At 39.0% G+C, this 24268-nt stretch overlaps 1 protein-coding gene across 12 annotated transcripts in view; it reads right to left on the bottom strand.

Annotated features, from left to right (window-relative positions):
- The window catches only part of CC2D2B (coiled-coil and C2 domain containing 2B), a 125433-nt gene that overhangs the window by 38896 nt on the left and 62269 nt on the right, over positions 1–24268 (bottom strand). For 8 of the 12 annotated variants that reach the window (XM_078346157.1, XM_078346158.1, XM_035268582.3 and 5 more), the window contains 5 exons: positions 22370–22547; positions 19013–19163; positions 17111–17261; positions 8885–9023; positions 827–1030 (listed from right to left, as the gene is read on the bottom strand). In XM_078346157.1, coding sequence (XP_078202283.1) covers positions 827–1030; positions 8885–9023; positions 17111–17261; positions 19013–19163; positions 22370–22547 — 823 coding nt within the window. Of the gene's footprint in view, positions 1–826; positions 1031–8884; positions 9024–14763; positions 15429–17110; positions 17262–17961; positions 18169–19012; positions 19164–22369; positions 22548–24268 lie in introns of those variants that run through there. The other 4 variants (XM_078346161.1, XM_035268595.3, XM_035268597.3 and 1 more) reach the window with 4 other exon arrangements.

Below are 24268 nucleotides of genomic sequence, written 5' to 3'. Positions count from 1 at the left end.
CTGGACTCAAACTATTGTTCTGGCTTGGCCTCCCAGAGAAATATTAAAATCCGTATCTCTACCCTGTAGATTAAATAATTAATATTTTATCATATTTGTTTTATCTGTTTTTATTTATTTTATTTTTAGCTAACATATTACCAAGTAAATTACAGCCATCATGACACTTTAAGCATCTCTAGAGAAATACATCAGCATGAATCTTCAAGGACTAAGGACATGCTTCTATGCAACCACAATGCTGTAAGCACTGCCAGTAATTCTCCAATATTATCTAATATTTGATCCATATTCAAATTTTACCAAGTAGCAAACTTAAAGAAACTAATATGAAAAGCTTATTTGAGAGTATGGTAGAGCTGGCTGGCACCAGCTGATGACAACCTATTGTGCATTCCAGCTTTTGTTTTCTTTTAAAAATATTTCAAAGATTCTAACATTGAGATGTGCCTTATAATTGATGTTTAAGTTTATTGTTAATTAATGTTTAAGTTTATTGTTAATTGTTAATATGTTAATGCTTAAGTTTATCTCTCCCCCTTTCTCCCAAAGCTGTGATAACAAAAATATAATAGTAACACACATTTAGAATATGCCTAAAGGATTTGGGCTGTTGAATACTGAATAGACTGTTTGGACAACACTAAATTGCAAAGTCAAGCTGAAGAATTTCTGGAATTTGGGAGATATGTACATTTTTAATCCCTAAAGAGAAGGGAGGAAGTCTGTCTACAGATTATTAGCTTTAGAAAAAAGAAATAAGGTTAAAGCAGCAAAATGTTAACTTTATCATACAAGAAGCCATATTCAAATAGAAACCAAATACCTGGAAGACTAAATCTGGAATCTCTGTATCATGGAGGGGCATTTGCTGTAGAAGGAAATTATCTAATTGACCTGCATTTCTAAGTTGCAATAGCTGGAAACGTTTACTCTTTTCCATTTCCTCTTCTGAAACAAAGTTAAATTCATTTTGCAACTGTTCAAGACGGAAATACTTTGGAATATCCTGCCCCTTGAGGCTCATGTACTGTAAAACATAAAAATGTAAAAGTCTTTACTTAAAATATTATTTTTTTAAATTCAGGAATTACTTCAAAAGACTTTTTCCCTTCAACTGTGAGATCTAAGAGTAGCAATATAAATAGGAAATGGAGCAATTGAATTTGTAGGCTAGAACATACAAAAAACAAAACAAAACAAAAAAATCCAGAATCTAGCCTTTGTGACTTCCCAACCTTTTCCCAGTCATGACTTACAAAGAAAATGAAAATATTTGTATTGTACACTGAAATTTGTATTGTACACTGATAGGACAGATGTGACTGTTTCTATATGGTAATCCTGAGTTGAGCAAGGATCAATATTTCTGTATACTTATAACCAATTCTGCACCTCAGCTGAGCAGCTCTAATCTAGGGAGCTTACTTCCAGTAATCTAATTTATGGGTTGCTTTATTCAACAAATGCAAAGGCAAGTGCATTGTCCATGCAAGGAACAATGCTAGCTGCCATCAGAGAGACACAGATTTATTAGCTGTAGTTCCACAAGGAAAAATAAAATATATGAATGAATAACTACAGTAGGCCAGGCAAGGTGGCTCACGCCTATAATCCCAGCAGTTCTGGAAGCTGAGACAGGCAGATCACCTGAGGTCAGGAGTTTAAGACCAGCCTGGCCAACATGGTGAAACCCTGTCTCTAATGAAAATACAGAAATTAGCCAGGCACAATGGTGCGTGCCTATAATCCCAGGGACTTGGGAAGCTGAGGCAAGAGAATCACTTGAACCTGGGAGGTAGAGGTTGTTGTTAGCTGAGATGGTGCTACTGCACTCCAGCCTGGGAGAGAGAACAAGACTCCATCTCAAAAAATAAAATAAAATAACTATAATAAAAGCCAGATAGAGTCATAAGAGTTGTTGTTGTTGTTGTTGTTTTTAAAAGAAGAAGAAGAAGAAAGGATAACAGGAAAGCAAGGAAAGAAGATGCGGTGCCTAACTGGTTACCAGGTAAGCATTTATCAGCCTTGCAGGGTTAGTAAGATAACCACTATGGATGCCCGTCTAGGCAGAGCAGTGGCATGAATAAAGGTATGAAGAAAGCATGTTTGGGGTATATAGAGAAGTTCAGTTGGGTATAAAGAAGAATAGAAGGGGGAGGACTCAAGATGGCGCTGTGAGAACAACCCAGGATTGAAGCTCGCGGTCAATGCGCAGAGGGGGTGAGTCAGGCCTGCATTTCCAGACGGATCGTTGTTGCCCACAGAACAAGGAAATTCCTAGGTATAGAGGAGACGAGGGACGCCAGCGCAGAGGTTTTGGCTAGCGCAGCCGGCAGCCGGTGCGGCGGCAGCCCATGCTGTGGCGGAGATACACAGCGCTCCACACAAAGCGCGCTCATCCGGGTGCCCTGTTGGGCCGGCAACCTGAGACTTGGGAGGGCTGAACTTGAGACTGAACGGGACTTGGACAGTGAGCCAGCCCAGGAGATTCCAGGGTGACAGCGTTTGGGTTAGCGCAGTGGGACAAACAAAACAGTGATTCCAAACACTCCCCGTGGAGGGGTTCCCTGAGGCCGCAGCTCCATGGGGGAGGGGCGTCCACCATTACCGAGGCAAACCGCCCCTACTGAGGTACACACCCATTGCTGATGCAGCCTGCCGTTGCCGGGGCAACCTGCTACAACAGAGAGACTCCGCAGCAGGGCATAGCCTGTGGCAGCAGGGCGGAGACCACAGCAGAAGGGCAGAGCCTGCAGTAACAGGTCGAACCTCACAACAGCAGGGCGGAGACTCGGCAGGCAAATAGTGACTAGACTGCCTCCTAGCTGGGCAGGACAGCACAGCAGACACTCACAAGGAAAGCCCCAACCCCCCCCCAGACAGAGCATCTGAGAAAAAAAGGGTTTTTTTATGAGTTATGTTGCAGCAGAATTAAACATAGCAGCCTAACAGCCCTGAATGAACAACAGAGCTCACAGCTCAGCAATTGAGCTCCTATAAAGTACAGACCGTCTCCTCAAGCAGCTCCCTGACCCCTCTATATCCAAAAGACTGACATTTGGCAGGCATCATTCTGGGACAAAGATAGCAGAAAAAGAAACTGGTAGAATCCCTTACTGTTCCGCAGCTGCTATAGGTGCACCCCAGACAAGCAGGGCCTGGAGTGGACCTCAGCAGTTGTACAGTGAAGGGGCTAGACTGGTAGAAGGAAAACCAAGTAACAGAAATACTTCAGTATCAACAATCTGGGTGTCCACTCAGAGACCCAATCGAAAAGTCAGCAACTACACAGAAGATAGGTGGATAAATCCACAAAGATGGGAAGAAACCAGTGCAAAAAGGAGGAAAACACCCGAAACGAGAACACCTTGCCTCCTAGAAAGGACCAAAACTCCTCACCAGCAAGGGAACAAAGCTGGATGGAGAATGACTGTGACGAAATGTCAGAATTAGACTTCAGAAGGTGGATAATGAGAAACTTTTGTGAGCTAAAAGAACATGTTTTAAATCAATGCAAAGAAATTAAGAACCTTGAAAAAAGATATGAAAAAAGATTCAAGGAAATGATAACAAGAATGGATAACTTAGAGAGGAATATGAATGAATTAAAGGAGCTGCAAAACACAATACGAGAACTTTGTGAAGCATGCACAAGTTTCAATAGCTGAATTGACCAAGCAGAAGAAAGAATATCAGAAGTCGAAGATCAACTCAATGAAATAAAATGAGAAACCAAGATCAGAGAAAAAAGCGCAAAAAGGAATGAACAAAGTCTCCAAGAAATGTGGGACTATGTGAAGAGACCCAACCTACGTTTGATAGGCGTACCAGAATGTGACGAGGAGAATGAATCCAACCTGGAAAATACTCTTCAGGACATTATCCAGGAAAATTCCCCCACCTAGCAAGACAGGCCAACACTCAAATGCAGGAAGTACAGAGAACACCACAAAGATATTCCGCAAGAAGAGCAACCCCAAGGCACATAATCGTCAGATTCAACAAGGTTGAAATAAAGGAGAAAATACTAAGGGCAGCCAGAGAGAAAGGTCGGGTCACCCACAAAGGGAAGCCCATCAGACTCACAGCAGATCTCTCAGCAGAAACTCTACAAGCCAGAAGAGAGTGGGGCCAATATTCAACATCCTTAAAGAAAAGAACTTTCAACCCAGAATTTCATATGCAGCCAAACTGAGCTTTAGAAGTGAAGGAAAAATAAAATCCTTTGCGAACAAGCAAGTACTCAGAGATTTCGTCATCACCAGGCCTGCTTTACAAGAGCTCCTGAAAGAGGCACTAAACATGGAAAGGAACAACCAGTACCAGCCATTCCAAAATCACACTAAATGCTAAAGAGCATCAACATAATGAAGAATCTACAACAACTAAAGGGCAAAACAGCCAGCTAGCTTCAAAATGGCAGTATCAAATTCACACATAACAATATTAACCCTAAATGTAAATGAACTAAATGCACCAATCAAAAGACACAGACTGGCAAATTAGATAAAAATCCAAAACTCATCAGTGTGCTGTATCCAGGAAACCCATCTCACATGCAAGGATACACAAAGGCTCAAAATAAAGGGATGGAGGAAGATTTACCAAGAAAATCGAGAGCAAAAAAAAGCAGAAGTTGCAATTCTCATCTCTAATAAAACAGACTTTAAAGCAACAAAGATCAAAAGAGACAAAGAAGGCCATTACATAATGATAAAAGGATCGATACAACAAGAAGAGCTAACGATCCTAAACATATATGGACCCAATACAGGAGCACCCAGATACATAAGGCAAGTTCTTAACGACTTGCAAAGAGACTTAGACTCCCACACAATAATAGTGGGAGACTTTAACACTCCACTATCAATATTAGACAGATCAACCAGACAGAAAATCAACAAGGATATCCAGGGCTTGAACTCAGACCCGGAGCAAGCAAACCTGATAGACATTTTCAGAACTCTCCACCCCAAATCCACAGAATATACATTCTTCTCAGCACCACATCACACCTACTCTAAAATTGACCACATAATTGGAAGTAAAGCACTGACCAGCAAATGCAAAACAACTGAAATCATAACAAACAGCCTCTCAGACCATAGTGCAATCAAGTTAGAACTCAGAATTCAGAAACCAACCCAGAACCGCAGAGCTTCATGGAAACTGAACAACTGGCTCTTGAATGTTGACTGGATAAACAATGAAATGAAGGCAGAAATAAAGAAGTTCTTCGAAACCAATGATAACAAAGACACAACATGCCAGAATCTCTGGAACACATTTAAAGCAATCTCTAGAGGAAAGTATATAGCAATAAGTGCCCGTATGAGAAGAATGAAGAGATCCAAAATTGACACCCTATCATCAAAATTGAAAGAGCTAGAGGAGCAAGACCAAAAAAACTCTAAACCCAGCAGAAGACAAGAAATAACTAAGATCAGAGCTGAACTGAAGGAGATTGAGACACGAAAAACCCTCCAAAAAAATCAATAAATCCAAGAGCTGGTTTTTTGAAAAGATCAACAAAATAGACAGACCACTAGCCAGATTGATTAAAAAGAAAAGAGAGAACAACCAAATAGATGCAATAAAAAATGATAAAGGAGAAATCACCACAGATTCCACAGAAATTCAAACCATCATCAGAGAATATTACAAACAACTCTATGCACATAAACTAGTAAACCTGGAAGAAATGGATAAATTCCTGGACTCCTGTGCCCTCCCAAGCCTAAACCAGGAGGAAGCTGAAACTATGAATAGACCAATAACAAGGTCTGAAGTTGAGGCAGCAATTAAGAGCCTACCACACAAAAAAAGCCCAGGTCCAGACGGGTTCACAGCCGAATTCTACCAGACACACAAAGAGGAGCTGGTACCATTCCTTCTGAAACTATTCCAACTAATCCAAAAAGAAGGAATCCTTCCCAAATCATTCTATGAGACCAATATCATCCAGATACCAAAACCCAGCAGAGACCCAACAAGAAAAGAAAACTTCAGGCCAATATCCATGACGAACATAGATGCTAAAATCTTCAATAAAATATTGGCAAACCGATTGCAACAGCAAATCAAAAAACTTATTCATCATGATCAAGTAGGATTCATCCCGGGGATGCAAGGCTGGTTCAACATACGCAAGTCTATAAATGTAATTCACCACATAAACAGAACCAAAAACAAAAACCACATGATTATCTCAATTGATGCAGAGAAGGCATTTGACAAAATTCAACAGCCCTTGATGCTAAAAACCCTCAATAAACTCGGTATCGATGGAACGTATCTCAAAGTAATAAAAGCTATTTATGACAAACCAACAGCCAATATCATACTGAATGGGCAAAAACTGGAAGCATTCCCTTTGAAATCTGGCACTAGACAAGGATGCCCTCTTTCACCACTCCTATTCAATATAGTACTGGAAGTTCTAGCCACAGCAATCAGGCAAGAAAAAGAAATAAAGGGTATTCAAATAGGAAAGGTGGAAGCCAAATTGTCTCTATTTGCAGACGACATGATAGTATATCTAGAAGACCCCATCGCCTCAGCCCAAAAACTCCTGAAACTGATAAGCAACTTCAGCAAAGTCTCAGGATATAAAATCAATGTGCAAAAATCACAAGCCTTCCTCTACACCAATAACAGACTTAAAGAAAGCCAAATCAAGAACGAACTGCCATTCACAGTTGCTACAAAAAGAATAAAATACCTTGGAATACAACTCACAAGGAACGTAAGGGACCTCTTCAAGGAAAACTACAAACCACTGCTCAACGAAATCAGAGAGGACACAAACAGATGGAGAAACATTCCATGTTCATGGTTAGGAAGAATTAATATCATAAAAATGGCTATACGGCCCAAAGTAATTTACAGAATCAATGCTATACCCATCAAGCTACCATTGACTTTCTTCAGAGAACTGGAAAAAACCACCATGAACTTCATATGGAACCAAAAGAGAGCCCACATAGCCAAGTCAATTCTAAGCAAAAAAAACACAGCGGGGGGCACCACACTACCAGATTTCAAACTATACTACAAGGCTACAGTAATCAAAACAGCACGGTACTGGTACCAAAACAGAGATATAGACCATTGGAACAAAACAGAGGCACCGGAGGCAACACAACATATCTACAACCATACAGTCTTTGATAAACCCGACAAAAACAAGCAATGGGGAAAGGATTCCCTGTTCAACAAATGGTGTTGGGAAAACTGACTAGCCATGTGCAGAAAGCAGAAACTGGACCCCTTCCTGACACCTTACACCAAAATTAACTCCAGATGGATTAAAGACTTAAACATAAGACCTGGCACCATAAAAACCCTAGAGGAAAATCTAGGCAAAACCATCCAAGACATAGGAGTAGGCAAGGACTTCATGAACAAAACACCAAAAGCATTGGCAACAAAGGCCAAAATACACAAATGGGACCTAATCAAACTCCACAGCTTCTGCACGGCAAAAGAAACAGTCACTAGAGTGAATCGGCAACCAACAGAATGGGAAAAAATTTTTGCAGTTTACCCATCTGACAAAGGGCTGATATCCAGAATTTACAAAGAACTCAAACAGATTTACAGGAAAAAAACAAACAAGCCCATTCAAAATCGGGCAAAGGATATGAACAGACACTTTACGAAAGAAGACATATATGAGGCCAACAATCATATGAAAAAATGCTCATCGTCACTGGTCATCAGAGAGATGCAAATCAAAACCACATTGAGATACCATCTCACGCCAGTTAGAATGGCGATCATTAAAAAATCTGGAGACAGCAGATGCTGGAGAGGATGTGGAGAAAAAGGAACACTTTTACACTGTTGGTGGGAGTGTAAATTAGTTCAACCTTTGTGGAAGACAGTGTGGCGATTCCTCAAGGCCTTAGAAATAGAAATCCCATTTGACCCAGCAATCCCATTACTGGGTATATATCCAAAGGACTATAAATCGTTCTACTATAAGGACACATGCACACGAATGTTCATTGCAGCACTGTTTACAATAGCAAAGACCTGGAATCAACCAAAATGCCCATCGATGATAGACTGGATTGGGAAAATGTGGCACATATACACTATGGAATATTATGCAGCAATCAGAAATGATGAGTTTGTGTCGTTTGTAGGAACATGGATGAATCTGGAGAACATCATCCTCAGCAAACTGACACAAGAACAGAAAATGAAACACCGCATATTCTCACTCATAGGTGGGTGATGAAAAATGAGAACACATGGACACAGGGAGGGGAGTACTAAACACTGGGGTCTATTGGGGGGAAAAGGGGAGGGCTAGCGGGAGGGGGCGGTGGGGAGGGATAGCCTGGGGAGAAATGCCAAATGTGGGTGAAGGGGAGAAAGGAAGCAAAACACACTGCCATGTGTGTACCTATGCAACTCTCTTGCATGTTCTGCACATGTACCCCCAAACCTAAAATGCAATAAAAAATTAAAAAAAAAAAAAAGAAGAATAGAAGTGACCATATAATGGAGTCTGAGAGAAGGAGCATGTCTAAAAATCATCTCGATATCTCGATACCTTCAGTGTCTAATACTATGGCTGGCACATGGTAACTGCACAATAGATGTTAGCATGAAAGACTGTCAGATATGCTGTGGCTGCTAAGTGGTGGCAGAAGACCATCATCTATCAGGCCTAAAGGAGGAATTATTTCCATTGCTGAGTTTCTAATTGCCTTTACAGTATTGTACACTGGTTGAAAATGGTCTCTGTCCTCAGATTTACTTTTACATGGCCCCAGAGCCTAGAAAAATATATAGCAAACTATGCGGGAGGGAGGGGGTAGAGCTTAGGAAATAGAATATGTTCACAGTATTAATATTTGCTTTAACTCACCATAACAAATTCCATTAAATCAGAATATTCTGGATTATTTGGATCAATTCTGACTTCATTTGCCCATTCAAAAAGCTTCTGTTCATTAATGAGCCATGGAATTCCAGGAACACCTCTTGCATCAACATTCCTTAACATACTAACATAGAGAAAATATCTTATGAACTTGCATACAATATCCAATATATGTATTATATACAGTACATTCTTGTATAGGGCAAAAACATACCCATTCTTGGTATTTGAAGATAAAATTTATCCATCCTCTGTATTTATGGATAGAATAGAAAGTTGAGATGTGATATCTTTCCTAGTTCTCATTCTAACTTCTTCATAGCTTTTTGATTAATGTTTATAAGAGATAGTAACTTTATTAAGAATAGTCTGTAAATATTCATCCTTGCCATCTATATGCCATGTAGTAGCCAAAATATAGTAGATGCTTAAGTGAATGGTGCTTATTGGATATATTATGTAAACCCTAAGCATAGTAATTTATTAAATATTTTCTTTTCACAGGATGGACAATATTGAAATTTAATCAAAATATTCACTTAAGCAAAGTTCAGAAAGCACACAAAATAAAAATCACCTTTAGGCTACATCCTTACAGTTGAAACAAGAAGTAATGCAATTAACTGGGTAAGTATGGGCCAGAGGACCATCCTTGGTCATATGAGATTATCTTAAAAGTTGGAGAGCTATAAAAGATAGGCTAGACTCATAAGATATCCTTAGCGACCTTAGTTGTAGACTAAGTGCAAAAGGAATTCAATCCTAATGAGTAAGGATTTCTTTAGAACCATCGGTTATCCCAACTATTTAATCTCTATCTTCATAGAGAATTTTTCTTACCATGTGTAATTAGAGGAATTTTGACTAGAAGATTTTTACTATCCTTTCTTTAAAATAGTCCAGAAAGGTTCCTGTCTATAAATTGGGATTCCAGAAATACAATTCTGACACAGATTCAACAATGTCTTTGCCCAAGCATGGGCACACATTTTACATTGTCTGCTTCCCATCTCCTCATATTTCTATGATGAATCTTCTGAGGCTATTGCTACAGAAACCAATGTGTGGTATGGTAAGATGTAAGCAAAATTACAAATAGGCAAAATTTACGTATTCTTCTTTTCTTTTGCTTCCTATGTCTGCCCTCATTTTGAACTATTTTGATATCTGTGTCATAAGGGATTGCTAGGACCTGACACCCTTGACACCATGATATAATAAATTTTCCTTCTAGAAACGTCTTAGCCCAGATCCCCTAGAAGACAGCCTCAGGTAAAGCTTAAATCCTAACAAATAGATTAGAGGGAAGCTTATCCCATTATAAGCTTTGTAAGGATATATCCCATTATATCCTTTAACAACAATAAACAACAAAGAAAGTTGTGATTGGATTTCAACATAGTCCCATGATTTCTGCCTCAGAGAAAGTAATAAAAATCTCAGAGCCTTGATGGGAATACAATGATTCCACACCACTCCCTCATAGATGTTTAGCTCCTATATGCTCCTATAGATGTTTAGCTGTGGGCTATGGCTCACAGCAGTGCTGTTCCTTGTGTCAAAACCAGTCAAATGATTGAAGATTTCCCCACCCTCCATCCCTCTCTCCCTCTTCCTTTCAGTTGAATACTACTACTTTGTAGATAGAGAGCTAGAAGCTATGCTTTATAAAAGACATGGGAAACTCTTTGATTGTTGTCTATCTAAAACAGTCCTGACATTTACATCTTATTTCAGACAGAAGAATCGAAGTATAGCATGGCCCCAAGAAAGAGGTAAGCTTTAATACTAGCAGACCCCAAGACACATGGCTTATATACCCAAATGCTAGGCCACAGCTACCATGTTTTTCAATTGAGATAAAATATACATAACATTTATCACTTTATTTATTTATTATTATTTTTTTTTTTTTTTGAGACAGAGTTTTGCTCACTTTACCCAGGCTGGAGTGCAATGGCACGATCTCGGCTCACCACAACCTCTGCCTCCTGGGTTCAGGCAATTCTCCTGCCTCAGCCTCCTGAGTAGCTGGGATTACAGGCGTGTGCCACCATGCCCAGCTAATTTTTTGTATTTTGAGTAGAGACGGGGTTTCACCATGTTGACCAGGATGGTCTCGATATCTTGACCTCGTGATCCACCCGCCTCGGCCTCCCAAAGTGCTGGGATTACAGGCGTAAGCCACCGGGCCTGGCCCCACTTTATTTTAAAATACACAATTCAGTGGCATCAAGTACACTCACAATGTTGTGCAACCATCACCACCTTCTATTTCCAGATTGTAGTGATGGTTGTACAACTCTGTGAATATATTAAAACCACTGCATTGCATATTTTAATTGGTTGAATTTTATGGTGTGTGTATTGTATTTCAATAAAGATGTTAAATAACAGTTAAAAATATAATTGTGCTCAAGCTAAGATAAACATTCCTGTGAACCAGAAATGGAAAAGAATGGGCAGAGTGGTGAGTGGGGATAGTGCTGGGCTTCAGGCCTAGGAGCAGTCTGTGGTGGGTGTGGGCTCAGTTCCTGAGACAGGGAATTAGCACCAGGCTTATTATTTTAAGCCAAAGATTTGGGTGGGATTTTACTTAAATAAAGGGACCATTAAAAAAATACTGACCACTGCATGGGGCTGTGGCTTTTAGAAAGCTAAGTCTAGAGAGGGAAAAGGATATAGACACTGCCTCCTAATGAGGAACTGAACCAGGCTCACAGTTCACCAGATGCCTAGATCTATGATGACTCCAATAGCAAACCAGTATAACAACCTAACCACCCAACCTACCCAGTAATTAGGCTTATGGCCTATTTTTGGATTTAGGAGGACAGATGAAGTCAAATTCAGAACCATTAGGTAAGAAGGGCAGATGCAGAAGGAGAGAGAGGAAAAACAAAAACCAAAGCAAAAACCCAGAAACCTCCAAATCAAAATCCCCTGAAAGTTCTCCAACTCAAAATGACCGGGATAACCAAAACTTCTGAGCAAAGAAGCCACGCTCAGAAAAATAACTAACAGTATCGACATCAGAATATGAATTAATTCTAGCTGAATTAACTTTATGAAAATCTGCCAGACACATTTTAATGAAGTATGCCTAAGATGTTAAAACAAATGAAAACTAACAATTCAGTTTTAAATGCAAGAAATAATGCAAAAAAATGCCAAAATGAAATAAAAAATATAAAGAGAATCAAACAAAACTTAGTAGCAGAAAATACAAGTAAAAATTATAACTTTAAAATCAAATAAACCTTATACTAGACAAAGTTAAATAACAAATTAAGGAACTAAAAAGTAATACCCAGAAATTCACCCAGGATGCAGATGAAATAAATACACAAAAAATATGAAATAATAGGTAAGAGATGTAGCTAAGAGGCTGAGGCTTGGCTGGGCTCAGTGGCTGAAGCCCGTAATCCTAGCACATTGTGAGGCCAAGGTGAGAGGATCTCTTGAGCCCGGGAGTTTATCAGCCTGAGCAACATAGCAAGACCTCCTCCTCTCTTAAAAAGAAAACCAAGAAAGCAAGAAAAAAATTAGCTGGACATAGTGGCACCTGCCTATCATCTCAGCTACTCAGGAAGCTGACACAGGAGGATTGTTGAACCCAGGAGTTTGAGGCTGATACACCACTGCATTCCAGCTTGAGTGACAGAGCGAGACCCTGTCTCAAAAACAAATAAATGAAAAATAGACTGAGAGGCTCCAATACAAATTCAATAAGAAGTCCTGAAGGATACAAAAGTCAGCTTGGCGTGGTGGCGGGCATCTGTAATCCCAGCTACTCGGGAGGCTGAGGCAGAAGAATCGCTTGAGCCCGGAAGGGGGAGGTTGCAGTGAGTGGAGATTGCACCATTGCGCTCCAGCTTGGGTGACTAAAGAAAAACTCCATCTCAAAAAAAAAAAGAAGTCCAGAAGGAGAGAAGAGTGGGAATGGTGAAGAAGTAATATTCAAATACATAGTGGCTGAGAAGTTTCTATAACTGTTGAAAGATGTGAGTCTTTAAACAAAATTTATTCTGCTAAGCAGGAAAAAGAATAATGATACCCCACACATGTATAGTAAAGTTGCAGTACTTTAAGGATAAAGCAAAATATTTTTCATGGCTCAAATGGCAATTTCTTCCTTTTCTATAAAGGTAAAAACACATAATATAAAATTTATCACCATTCTAAAGTGTAAATTCAGCAATATTAAGTATATTCACGGTACTGTGCAACCATCATCACTACCTATTTCCAGAATTTTTTCCTTCATCCCAAACTGAAACTCTGTACACATTAAACAATAACTCCCATTTCTCCCTTCACCATCCCTAGTAACCTTTTTCCACTTCCTGTCTCTGAATTAAGTGAAAAATTTCAACATTATCAGAGGGAAAATATACCCTATAAAAGCCCAACATTTAGACCAACAGGGGACTTAAAAACAGCAATGATAAATCCCAGAAAATAATGCAGTTCTCTAACAGCTTCAAAGTGAAAAATATATAACATCCTCAAATTTTCTACTCACCTAAACTATTACTTAATGAGGCCAAAATAAAGACACTTTTAGATCAAGAAAAGTTAAAGAAATTTGCTACCCATAGAAACTAACTGAAAGAATCATTAAAGGAGCATGCTTTCAGCACAAAAAGTAAATCGAGAATGAAGGACGAGAAATAAGAAATAGAGGTAAACATAAAAGTCAATTAACTATGTTAAAAATTTCATTAACTAGTGAGTGTAAGAAAAACTGTTTTACTTTTAAAAATGAAAACTCTGGACAATGATCATTGAGATTGGAGAGGTGTGGGGTTTTTTGTTTTTGCTTTGTTTTGTTTTTTGTTTATTGAGACAGAGACTCGCTCTGTCACCTAGGCTGGAGTGCAATGGCACAATCCTGGCTCATTGCAACCACCACTTCCCAGGTTCAAGTGATTCTCTTTCCTTAGCCTCCCAGGTAGCTGGGACAACAGGCGCATGCTACCATGCCCAGCTAATTTTTGTATTTTTAGTAGAGATGAGTTTTTACCATGTTGGCCAGACTGGTCTCGAACTCCTGACCTCAGGTGATTCATCCGCCTCAGCCTCCAGAAGTGCTGAGATTATAGTCGTGAGCCACTGCACCCAGCTGAGAGATGTGTTTAATGTGGTATTACAGCATTAAAGCTTGCTGAGACTCTCTTTTGGTTCACTGCTTTATCTCCAGTTCAGTCAGTAGTTAAATGAGTAAGTAAATGAGTGAGTAACAAAACTGTCTTTCAGCTCTCCTTTGGCTTCATTCTCTGATTCCCACAAGTCAGTCCTGCCTTCTGGAGCACCCATCCCAATTCCTAGAACTACTGCTCACAGACAGTCAGTCCTTGAGCTGCCACAAAAGAACTGTGGGAAAGTTCTGTAACTTCCTCTAATTGTAAAGTTTGACTCAGAGAGGGCCCCGGACTTTGAAAACCTCTCTTGCAATTTACTTCTTGCTGAAACCTGTCATTTGTCACACTCTTGCATAGTACTGCTTTCTATCTTTTGTAAGCTTGAGTTTCCAAGTAATAGGAATTGTAAGACAACGAGGACAGGCCAATGAATATGGCTTGAAGGCTTGCTAGTAACCTTAGGTAACAAGTGGGCAGGGTTAGGAAAGGACTGTGTGAACAGTGGAGGGAATGTATGCAGGCCAATAGGCCACACATAGCAAAAACTAGCCAAAATGGGTTTCAGGATTTAATCAGGAGCTTGAGTTTTGCTTGTTTGTTTTAATGCAAAGAAGTGTACAAAAGACTAACGGCCTAGGGAGATGGACAAGTTGAAGATAATGGAAGAAAAAGATATAAATGCATCAGTAGAATTGTAAAAGACAAAAAGCTCCAAATTACCTGCATAAAAGTTAGCCTCAGAGTGAGGAGGACAAACATCTCAAAGTTCCATTTCCGTCTTCATAGTGATGTTGTCTCTTTCCCTGAGTAGAGGAAGAGAAAGTTTCTCTTCTCCAGAACCATACATAGCTTTTCACTTGGGTTCACTTGGGTTCTATTCATGGCTTCAGGGTCCTGACTCTGAAGGACCTCATACTCTTTCCAATATATTGAGCCTTTTCCCCCCACTGATTTCAATCTTTTGTAAGCTTATCACTTGTAATCACTTCTTTTAAGAAGATAAATATTGCCCCAGCTTTCAAGAAATTTGTCCCTTGATTCATTTGTCTTCTATTTTGTAGCATATTTTTTATTGTCAAACTCCTTGGTAAGTAAACTACCCCCACTATTTCAGTTTCCTCCACACCAATGATCTTCTTGTGCTACTGCCATTTAGTTTTTTCTCTCTCAATTTCTTATATACTGAAGAAAAGCATTTATGAACTCTTACTGTGACTCTGGCCGTATGCTTCTGTTTTTCTTTTAAGTTGTACTTTAAGTTCTGGGGTACATGTGCAGAATCTTACAGGATTGTTGCATAGGTACACACATGCCATGGTGGTTTGCTTCTCCATCCCCCCATCACCTACATCAGGCATTTCTCCCAGGAGGTGGTTGTTTTTTAAAAGATCAGCAAAACAGACTGATAGCTAGACTAATAGAAAAGACAGAAGAATTGAATAGATGCAATAAAAAATGATAAAGTGTATACCATCACCAATTCCACAGATAGGCAAACTACCATCAGAGATTACTACAAACAACTCTATGCATATAAACCAGTAAATCTGGACGAAATTGATAAATTCCTGGACACTTGCACCCTCCTATGACTAACCTATTCAGAAAGCAGTTGAAACCCTGAATAGGCCAATAACAAGGTCTGAAGTTGAGGCAGCAATTAATAGCCTACTGACCAAAAAAAGTCCAGGTCCAGATAGGTTCACAATCGAATTCTGCCATACATACAAAGAGGAGCTGGTATCATTCCTTCTGAAACTATTCCAAACAATACAAAAAGAGGGAACCCTCCCTAACTCATTTTATGACACCAACATCATCCTGATATCAAAACCTGGCAGAGACACAACTAAAAAAGAAAACTTCAGGCCAATATCCATGATGAACATCAATGCAAAAATCTTCAATATAATACTGGCAAACCAAATGCAACAGCACATCAAAATGCTATTTTTTTTATATATAATGTTCTCCTGGTTATTTTTTAAACAGTCTCTAATTTTAGTTTCGATTTTCTGTTTAATCCAGTTATATATAACAATTTTCAAAACTATAGTATTTTTAAAAGATAATTTTTAAGAGAAGTTTTAGATTTGCAGCAAACTTGAACAAAAGGCACAGAAAGTTCCCATGTACCCCATCCCCATAAACACACACGGCCTCCCCAGCTGTCAACATCCCACGCCAGAGTGGTACCTTTTTTACAATCCGTGAACCTGCATAGACACATCATTGTCACCCAAAGTCCATAGTTTACATTAGGGTTCACCCTTGGTGTTGTACATTCTCTGGGTTTTGACAACTGCATAATGACATGTATCCATCATGATAATGTTATGCAAAATAGTTTCACTACCCCAAAAATCCTGTGTGCTCCATCTATTCATCCTTCCTTCCCCCCAGAACCTCTGGCAACCAATGATCTTTCTACTGTCTCCATAGTTTTGCCCTTTCTAAAATGCCATAGAGCTGTACATAGCTTTTTATTTCTGTTTGAATATGTGGAGATGGGGAGGAGAGAGGATATCTTTTTGTTATTGTTCATTATTTTAAATGATGAAATCAACTTTTTCCTTTATATTTACCATATCCCTCAAACATAGCACATTATGGAAGCCAGTATTATTATCATTTTTATAGAATTTACTGCACTTATTTCTAGTAATCCTATAAATAATTAATCTGAAAATTAACCCCAGCTCTTCTGGGAACTCCCAGAATGATAATGCATAAATGATTCTTTGCTAATCCAGAATGACTTGGAGATATACAGGCCCCAGAAATAAAGTCCCTGGGAGTCTTGACCTTTGCCTACAAGCAAAGGACTCTGGGAATGCCTCTCTCATCATCCATGTGGCTATAATTCTAAGCATTGAAGGAACACATTCTCTTACATATAAATACACCTACTGCCTTAGTAGAGTGATTTAAATAAAAGATAAATCAACATTCAAATAAACTAAACTCTTCCTATGGCTGCTTGAGTTTTCTCTTTTACAGGTTATTATGTTTTGTGTGATGCTTTGCTGAGATCTGGCATTATTTTTTAAAGACAAAAGCTTATTACCTGCAGTAAGCAGACCTTAATGACTGTGATTTCAGAGGTTTCAGAGGAATACCATTTTTATCTAAGCTCCATGATAGAGAATAGCTAAGTTTTCCTGATGTCAAAAGACAGAGTTCTTCAGTTCCATTTCCCTCAAGAAGAAAAGGCACATCTGTTTAAAAAAGGCATTAAAAACATTTGAATTGTTTTAAGTGCAGTTGGAGCACATTGTGGGTTTTTCTCCCTGACTTTTACTTGTGGAACTCTAAGAACACAATGGAAGATCTGTGCTAACCCCACTGTTATCTGAGTGCTCTCCCTCATCGCTTTACGATACTTCAAGGACAACAAAACAGAAGGTAAAGACTGAGATGAATATGTAGAGGTGAATATCACGCTTTCCTCCTTTTATGTCTGGAGGTTTCTTAACCATTCTCTGTAGGCCTGGCTTTCAGCAAGAAAGGACCATTGACAGTAGAATAAGAGGCCAGCAAGCTGCTCTTTCTCCTCTTCCCCTGCATTCCCGAGTCTTCTGCATCTCCTCTTTTTCTTTCTTAATCTCCAAAGAGTCCAACAACACTTCTTAAAACTTTTGCTGAGTGCCCAGTGTTCCCTAAATTTTTCAAGTCCTGAGTCTTTTCTCCCCTGTCTCCATAAGCCTATTTCTCTGCTTTATCTGGACTTGAAGCAAACTCCATTCTTTCCTCATTCTCTGCCCTTTTTCTTCTCTCTTCCCTTTGCTCACTTGTTCATACTTCCTTACTTTTCTCCAAATGGGCCCAAGTAGTTGCAAAACCCCTAGAAAGATATAAGAAAGGAATCATGGGGAGAAAGAGAGGAACAACAGTGCTCTCAGAGACACACTAACTTACATTTAACCGTATAAAAGCAGCAAAATCGGGCCGGGCGCGGTAGCTCACGCCTGTAATCCCAGCACTTTGGGAGGCCGAGGCGGGTGGATCACGAGGTCAAGAGAGCGAGACCATCCTGGTCAACACAGTGAAACCCCCGTCTCTACTAAAAATTCAAAAAAATTAGCTGTGCATGGTGACGCGTGCCTGCAATCCCAGCTACTCAGGAGGCTGAGGCAGGAGATTTGCCTGAACCCAGGAGGCGGAGGTTGCGGTGAGCCGAGATCGCACAGCCTGGGTAACAAGAGCGAAACTCCGTCTCTAAATAAATAAATAAAAATAAAAGGAGCAAAATCAATTGAAAAAACACAAAGAACAGAAACATCCCTTCTTTCTTCTCCCCTTTTCTCTGTCCCTCCCTCATTTTCTTCTACCCTTCCCTACACAGTTCAAAGACAAATCCATATGTCCACGAGCACCTGTAGGTTCAGTAAAGGAGAGGTAGAGCAAAGCGGCCAGCCCACTCAAAAGCAGAGCTCGCTTTCCAGAGAGCATTCTATCCTTGCCTTGGACGGCCTACAAAAAGCACGGGTGCTAACTGCTCATTTGAAATTTCCCGAAAATCTGACCCAAGACAAGCTTTAAACAATCTAGTTTAACATCTGAATTAATAATTTAATTCATTTTTAACAGAATACTGTAAATACAGGGCCAGGCACCTGTAATCCCAGCACTTTGGGAGGCCGATGTGGGCAAATCACCTGAGGTCAGGAGTTCGAGACCAGCCTGGCTAAAATGGTGAAACCCAATCTCTACTAAAAATATAAAAATTAGCCAGGCATGGTGGTGGGCATCTGAGGCATGAGAATCACTTGAACCTGGGAAGTGAAGGTTGCAGTGAACTGAGATCGAGCTGCTACACTCCATCCTGGGTGAGACTCTGTCTCAAAAAAAAAAAAAAAAGAATATTGTAAATATAGGATTTTGTACTTATGTGAATGACCCAGGGTCATTTAGGAATATGGTACTCAGGAAGAAAATAGGGAGAATGTAATATTTTTAATAAACTCACTGCTTCCTACTTCTCCATCGGCAGGCATAACCAGCTTATGAGAGCTAAACTCTACATATTCCAAAATGTTTTTACCTTTCACCTCTGTGTAGTTAGGTAAAGGTAAATATAGTTTGGCCAGTAAGCTTGTCCTTTTACTTTTTTCATAAACCTAAATATAAAAGAAATGGTTGATAGCTCACCTAAAATACAACATAGAAAAAAGGAAAAAAGAAGCACCCTTAACAACATATTTTTATTCATTTTTTTTAAAATACCAGACTATAAAATAAATATTGCTCTATAGTATTTCCTCCACATGATTATTATAAGAGAAGCCAGTCATGTCCTTGAAAGTGTAATGCCTTTTACTGGCTTCATAGAAAATGAATTGAATACAAGGGATTATGAATACGGTTGTGAGAATACATATCTGAAGTACATATAACATAAAACCATAGTAACTTAATTTTAGGTAGCGCTTAATTCTTTATCTCATGTAAATCTGATAGTAATTATAGGAAATAAATATTATTCTCATTTTATAAATGAGGAAATGGAAGCTCTATATGAAAATATGTTTGTTTTTATTATAAGTGATTCAGACCCAGTTGAATTGCTTAGGAAAAAGGTAGAGTCATTGGTTCATGAAATCCAAGGATGAGTTAAATAAGCCATGGCAGGCAGGGAGGGAGGAAAAGCTCCAGAAGAAAGGAAAAGGGGATGCTGAGTAGACCATCCCATAGAGGTTCACTGAGTGCTAAACCCAGGTCTTCTGATTCTATAGGATAGGCTTTTTACTACAATTCCATGTAAGTTCACTTCCATAACTATAAGCCAAACTTATTTTTTTTTTTTTCTTGAGACGAAGTCTTGCTCTATCACGCAGGCTGGAGTGCAGCGGCTCAATCTTAGCTTACTGCAACCTTTGCCTCCTGGATTCAAGTGGTTCTCCTGACTTGGCCTCCTGAGTAGCTGGGACTACAGGCGCCTGCCACCATGCCCGGCTAATTTTTGTATTTTTAGTAGAGATGAGGTTTCATCATTTTGACCAGGCTGACCTCGAACTCCTGACCGCAGGTGATCCACCTGCCTTGGCCTCCCAAAGTGCTAGGATTACAGGCATGAGCCACCGCACTCAGCCTAAGCAAACTTTTCAATTAAAAAAAACCTCATTTTGATCCATACTCTGTTGCCAGTACATGGGAAAACAGTGGTTGTGCTCTAAGAAGGAAATCAGAGGGGAAGATTTCTCCTTGAAAGATAAGAAAGAATATGCCAATCAAAGTGATGACTTATTAGCCAAGAAATTAAAGAAAAAGTAAAGTCGAAGAGGCACCTATTTTTTCTGGTTATCTAAATACTTCCTTGCAAGAGAGAATTTAAGACACCACACTGGTACCTTTGACGAAGGCATCCCTACTGCAGAGGTTTGTAGGAGTTACAGTTCTGTCAAATAAGTTTCTTATTGTAAATCAGTAAATTGGCTAACTTTCAGAGAAAATGAACTGATAAATATATTCCAATGTTGAGTTGGCATTTACACTTCAGCCTTGTAAATTTGCTTAGGGTGTGTAGGATGCATTCTCAGTGGACTGTCAAATCCAGGTTCTTGGACTACAGGCTGGAAACCAGCCTCTGGACAGCACAGTAAGTGTATTAAGATAGAGAATTGTAACAGTTGAGGGATCCTAGGAGCCAGTCTTGTCCCCTGATTACAACTGTCAACACCATGTTGCAGATGAGATTGAGAATCTAAAGTGTTAAGAGTGAAAATGGGTGTTTTAAATGGAGCAACTAACACATACAAAAGCTCAGAGGTAGGAAATTACAAGGACATATGGCAAAAGACAAGCAGCTCAGTTTGGCTGAAGTGATGAATGAATAAAGAGGAGTAATAAGAAATGAATTAAAGGCAGGGCATGGTGGTTCATGCCTGTAATCCCAGCAGATGCTGAGGTGGGCAGAACCACTTGAGGTCAGGAGTTCAGGACCAGCCTGGCCAACACGGTGAAAATCCATCTCTACTAAAAATACAAAAATTAGTTGGGTGTGGTGGCAGGTGTCTGTTTCCCAGCTACTTGAGAGGCAGAGGAAGGAGAATTGCTTGAACCTGGGAGGTAGAGGCTGCAGTGGCGCCGGGGCCATGCCACTGCACTCCAGCCTGTGCAACAGAGCGAGACTCTGTCTCAAAAAAGAAAAGAAAAGAAAAGAAAAATAAAAAAGAAAGAAAAGAAATAAATGAATTAAAATGTACGTTAAAGTCTGTTAGGCCAGGGCATATCAATTTATTTTGCAATTTTTGCACTTGCTAATGGTGAATTCATTTCTAACTAGATTCATCTCCCTCCCTGCCTCTTAGTTTGTTAGGCTCATACACTAAGTGATAGAATAATAAAGGACTCAAAATACACATTCACCTATTTGGGGAGGCAGATTTTAAACTTCGATTGATTGGATTATTATATCGCCATGTACTTCAGGTACAACAGTAGGAAAGTATAGGCCTCTTTTTTTTTTTGTATTAGGAATTCAGTGTGGAAAGTTGGCATATTTTTAATGTAGGAATTTCAACAGAGGGACATTGTAAGATGATGGAAACTTGGATACATGAATAATGAAGAGAATATCTATCAGGGAGAGAATAAAATTATTCTAGACATTTTAAAATATTTTCATTTATATGTGTAACTATAGTTCTCTCCCTACTCCTCAAGCACTCCCACTTCCTACACATAAATCTTTATTCCCGCCTAACTTTTTATTCAGATCTAGCTTGAAGTTTAACCTTTATATTAGCCACCAGGACTTCTTGTCTAGATTCCTACACTGTCTCTCATTTTTCCCCATCATCCTATTTTCTTCTTCCATTAGTGTGGGGGTTTTTACAGTGGGATCTTTGGACAGAGACTGGGGGTCTCTTGTGTGTATGTTCTTTCATCTGATTCTGAGAGGGATCTAACTTCCAAAAAAGAGGAAGACCAAATACAGCAAGAGACTGAAGCCACCAAGTTAGGGGTGTGGAAGTTTGTATTATTGAAATCATTCAACATTTAAAATAGCTATGCTACTCATTACACTTTAAACAGAACTTTTCTGCCTCATTGCTAATGAATAGTAGTGCTGCACATCTAGGAGTGCAGAAATTTTAGCATGAGAGGAGTATTTGGAACATTACAAATCAAATAACATTGTACTTACAGCATAAAAGACTGTTGGTGAATTATACATTTATAAATATCTTATCATCTATCCATAAAGATTAGTCCATCTCTCAACATCAAAGAAATTACTTATCACATGTAATCATAGCTAACAAAAAGTTTTAAATTACGTATGGCATAAAATAAGATAAAAAAGTAAATGACAATGGCATACCTCCAAGCAAATCACTTCAGGCCAGTATATTAACTGAATATTGAAAATTTGCTGAAACGTGACTTTAAAATCCAACTGTAGGGTAGATATTGAAGTACAAGAAACCTGTTTATTGTTGTAGAATATTTTAATAAAGTATTTGAGCTTTTGAATTTTGGCTCTCCTCTTTTGTTCATGCCTAAAAATTAAACAAACCTTTAAATTACCGTTAAGGAGTAGAACAGATATAAAATATTGTTCTTTCAAAATGTATATTATCATGTTAAACAGAAGATAATTTCAGAGGACCCGTGTTATCTTTACATCAAATAACACTTGTCTACATATGGATAAAAATTTCTTCCCAGTCAAATGTTTTTAATGAAAGAAATATACTCAAAATATGTACTCAAAAATAGAAGAACTAAAATCAAAGTACTATAAATCATTCAGCTATTATATTACTAAATTATAATTTAAAGAGATTACAGCACTTATCTACCAGATGTCTTATGAGAGGAAAAAACTGAGGGGCTTGGGAATGGGTAGGGGAAGTTGAATCAAGAATTTAAAAATATTTCCTAACTTTAAAAAGACATGCACATAGATTACATACACAAACACACAACCCTCCACACACCATACTGTCAATAACTTCAAAGATGGGGCTCTAAGGCAACAGCCTTGCTGTGTCCTCTTAAAGGTCTTTGTAAATCATCATAAGCTTTAGGCTGTGTACCCCTTTTCTCCAGGACAGTGGGGAAGTCACCCTATCTTTGAACCCAAAGATCAAAGGAAAAAGCCAGGTTACTTCCCTGGGGGAAACACTTGTTGAGGCATAAGTTGATCCCTTGACTAATATAAAACTCCTAGAGTCTAAAGTACAATAAAATACATATATATATATATATATATATACACATATACATATATATAAAACTCCTAGAGTTTTTCATTCATTAATTAATTCACTCAATCAACATTTATTGAATATCTTCTTAGCTGCAAGAGAACTGACCTAATGATGTTTAAGACTTGACCCTCTTTTTTAGAAGGGAGAAGGCTGGGTGGAAGATAAATCCTAAGTTGAAACGTAAAATCCCTTTCTGCTACCCAATCTAATCACCCTATGGGCCCAGTATGTTCCTCTCCTATTACCTGTCGGTCTCTGTAAACTTCTCAGAGAGTTAGGGCACAAAAGATTACCTATTCTTATTATCTCCCTGTTGGCCTCCTTCGACCATATTCCCAATCACCTTTCAAGAAATAGCTAAGTAAAAGTTACCTTTCTGTTGTCCTCTAAAAGTAGTTTTAACAATGAGTTCATGGATTGATTATAAAAATTCATTGATTTAGGATTATATTTATCTTCAGGATATCTTGCCTTTCTCTTTACCTATAAACTTTTAAAAATTCTTCTCTAATCTCTGTATTCTTTTCACTTCTATCCTCTATATCAACATATTATTCTTTTCTGGAGAATCAGTTTTTATTCAATTGTTTTTGTTTTTTTTTTTTTTTTTTTGAGACGGAGTTTTGCTCTTGTTACCCAGGCTGGAGTGCAATGGTGCCACCTCGGCTCACCGCAACCTCCGCCTCCTGGGTTCAGGCAATTCTCCTGCCTCAGCCTCCTGAGTAGCTGGGATTACAGGCACACGCCACCATGCCCAGCTAATTTTTTTTGCATTTTTAGTAGAGACAGGGTTTCACCATGTTGACCAGGATAGTCTCAATCTCTTGACCTCGTGATCCACCCGCGTCGGCTTCCCAAAGTGCTGGGATTATAGGCTTGAGCCACTGGCTTTGCAAATGTACAAAACATCATACGTCTTTTTGCCTTGACTTCCACTAAGTTTTAGTCTAGGTTTCCCAGCACAAATATGTTCTTCCTCCTTTCTTCTCTCTCCCTCCAACTTTCAT

The sequence above is a fragment of the Callithrix jacchus genome, chromosome 12 (assembly GCF_049354715.1).
Source record: "Callithrix jacchus isolate 240 chromosome 12, calJac240_pri, whole genome shotgun sequence".
Taxonomy (NCBI): Eukaryota; Metazoa; Chordata; class Mammalia; order Primates; family Cebidae; genus Callithrix; species Callithrix jacchus.
The sequence above is the reverse complement of the archived record's forward strand: the minus strand, read 5'-3'. Positions and strand labels throughout refer to the sequence as shown.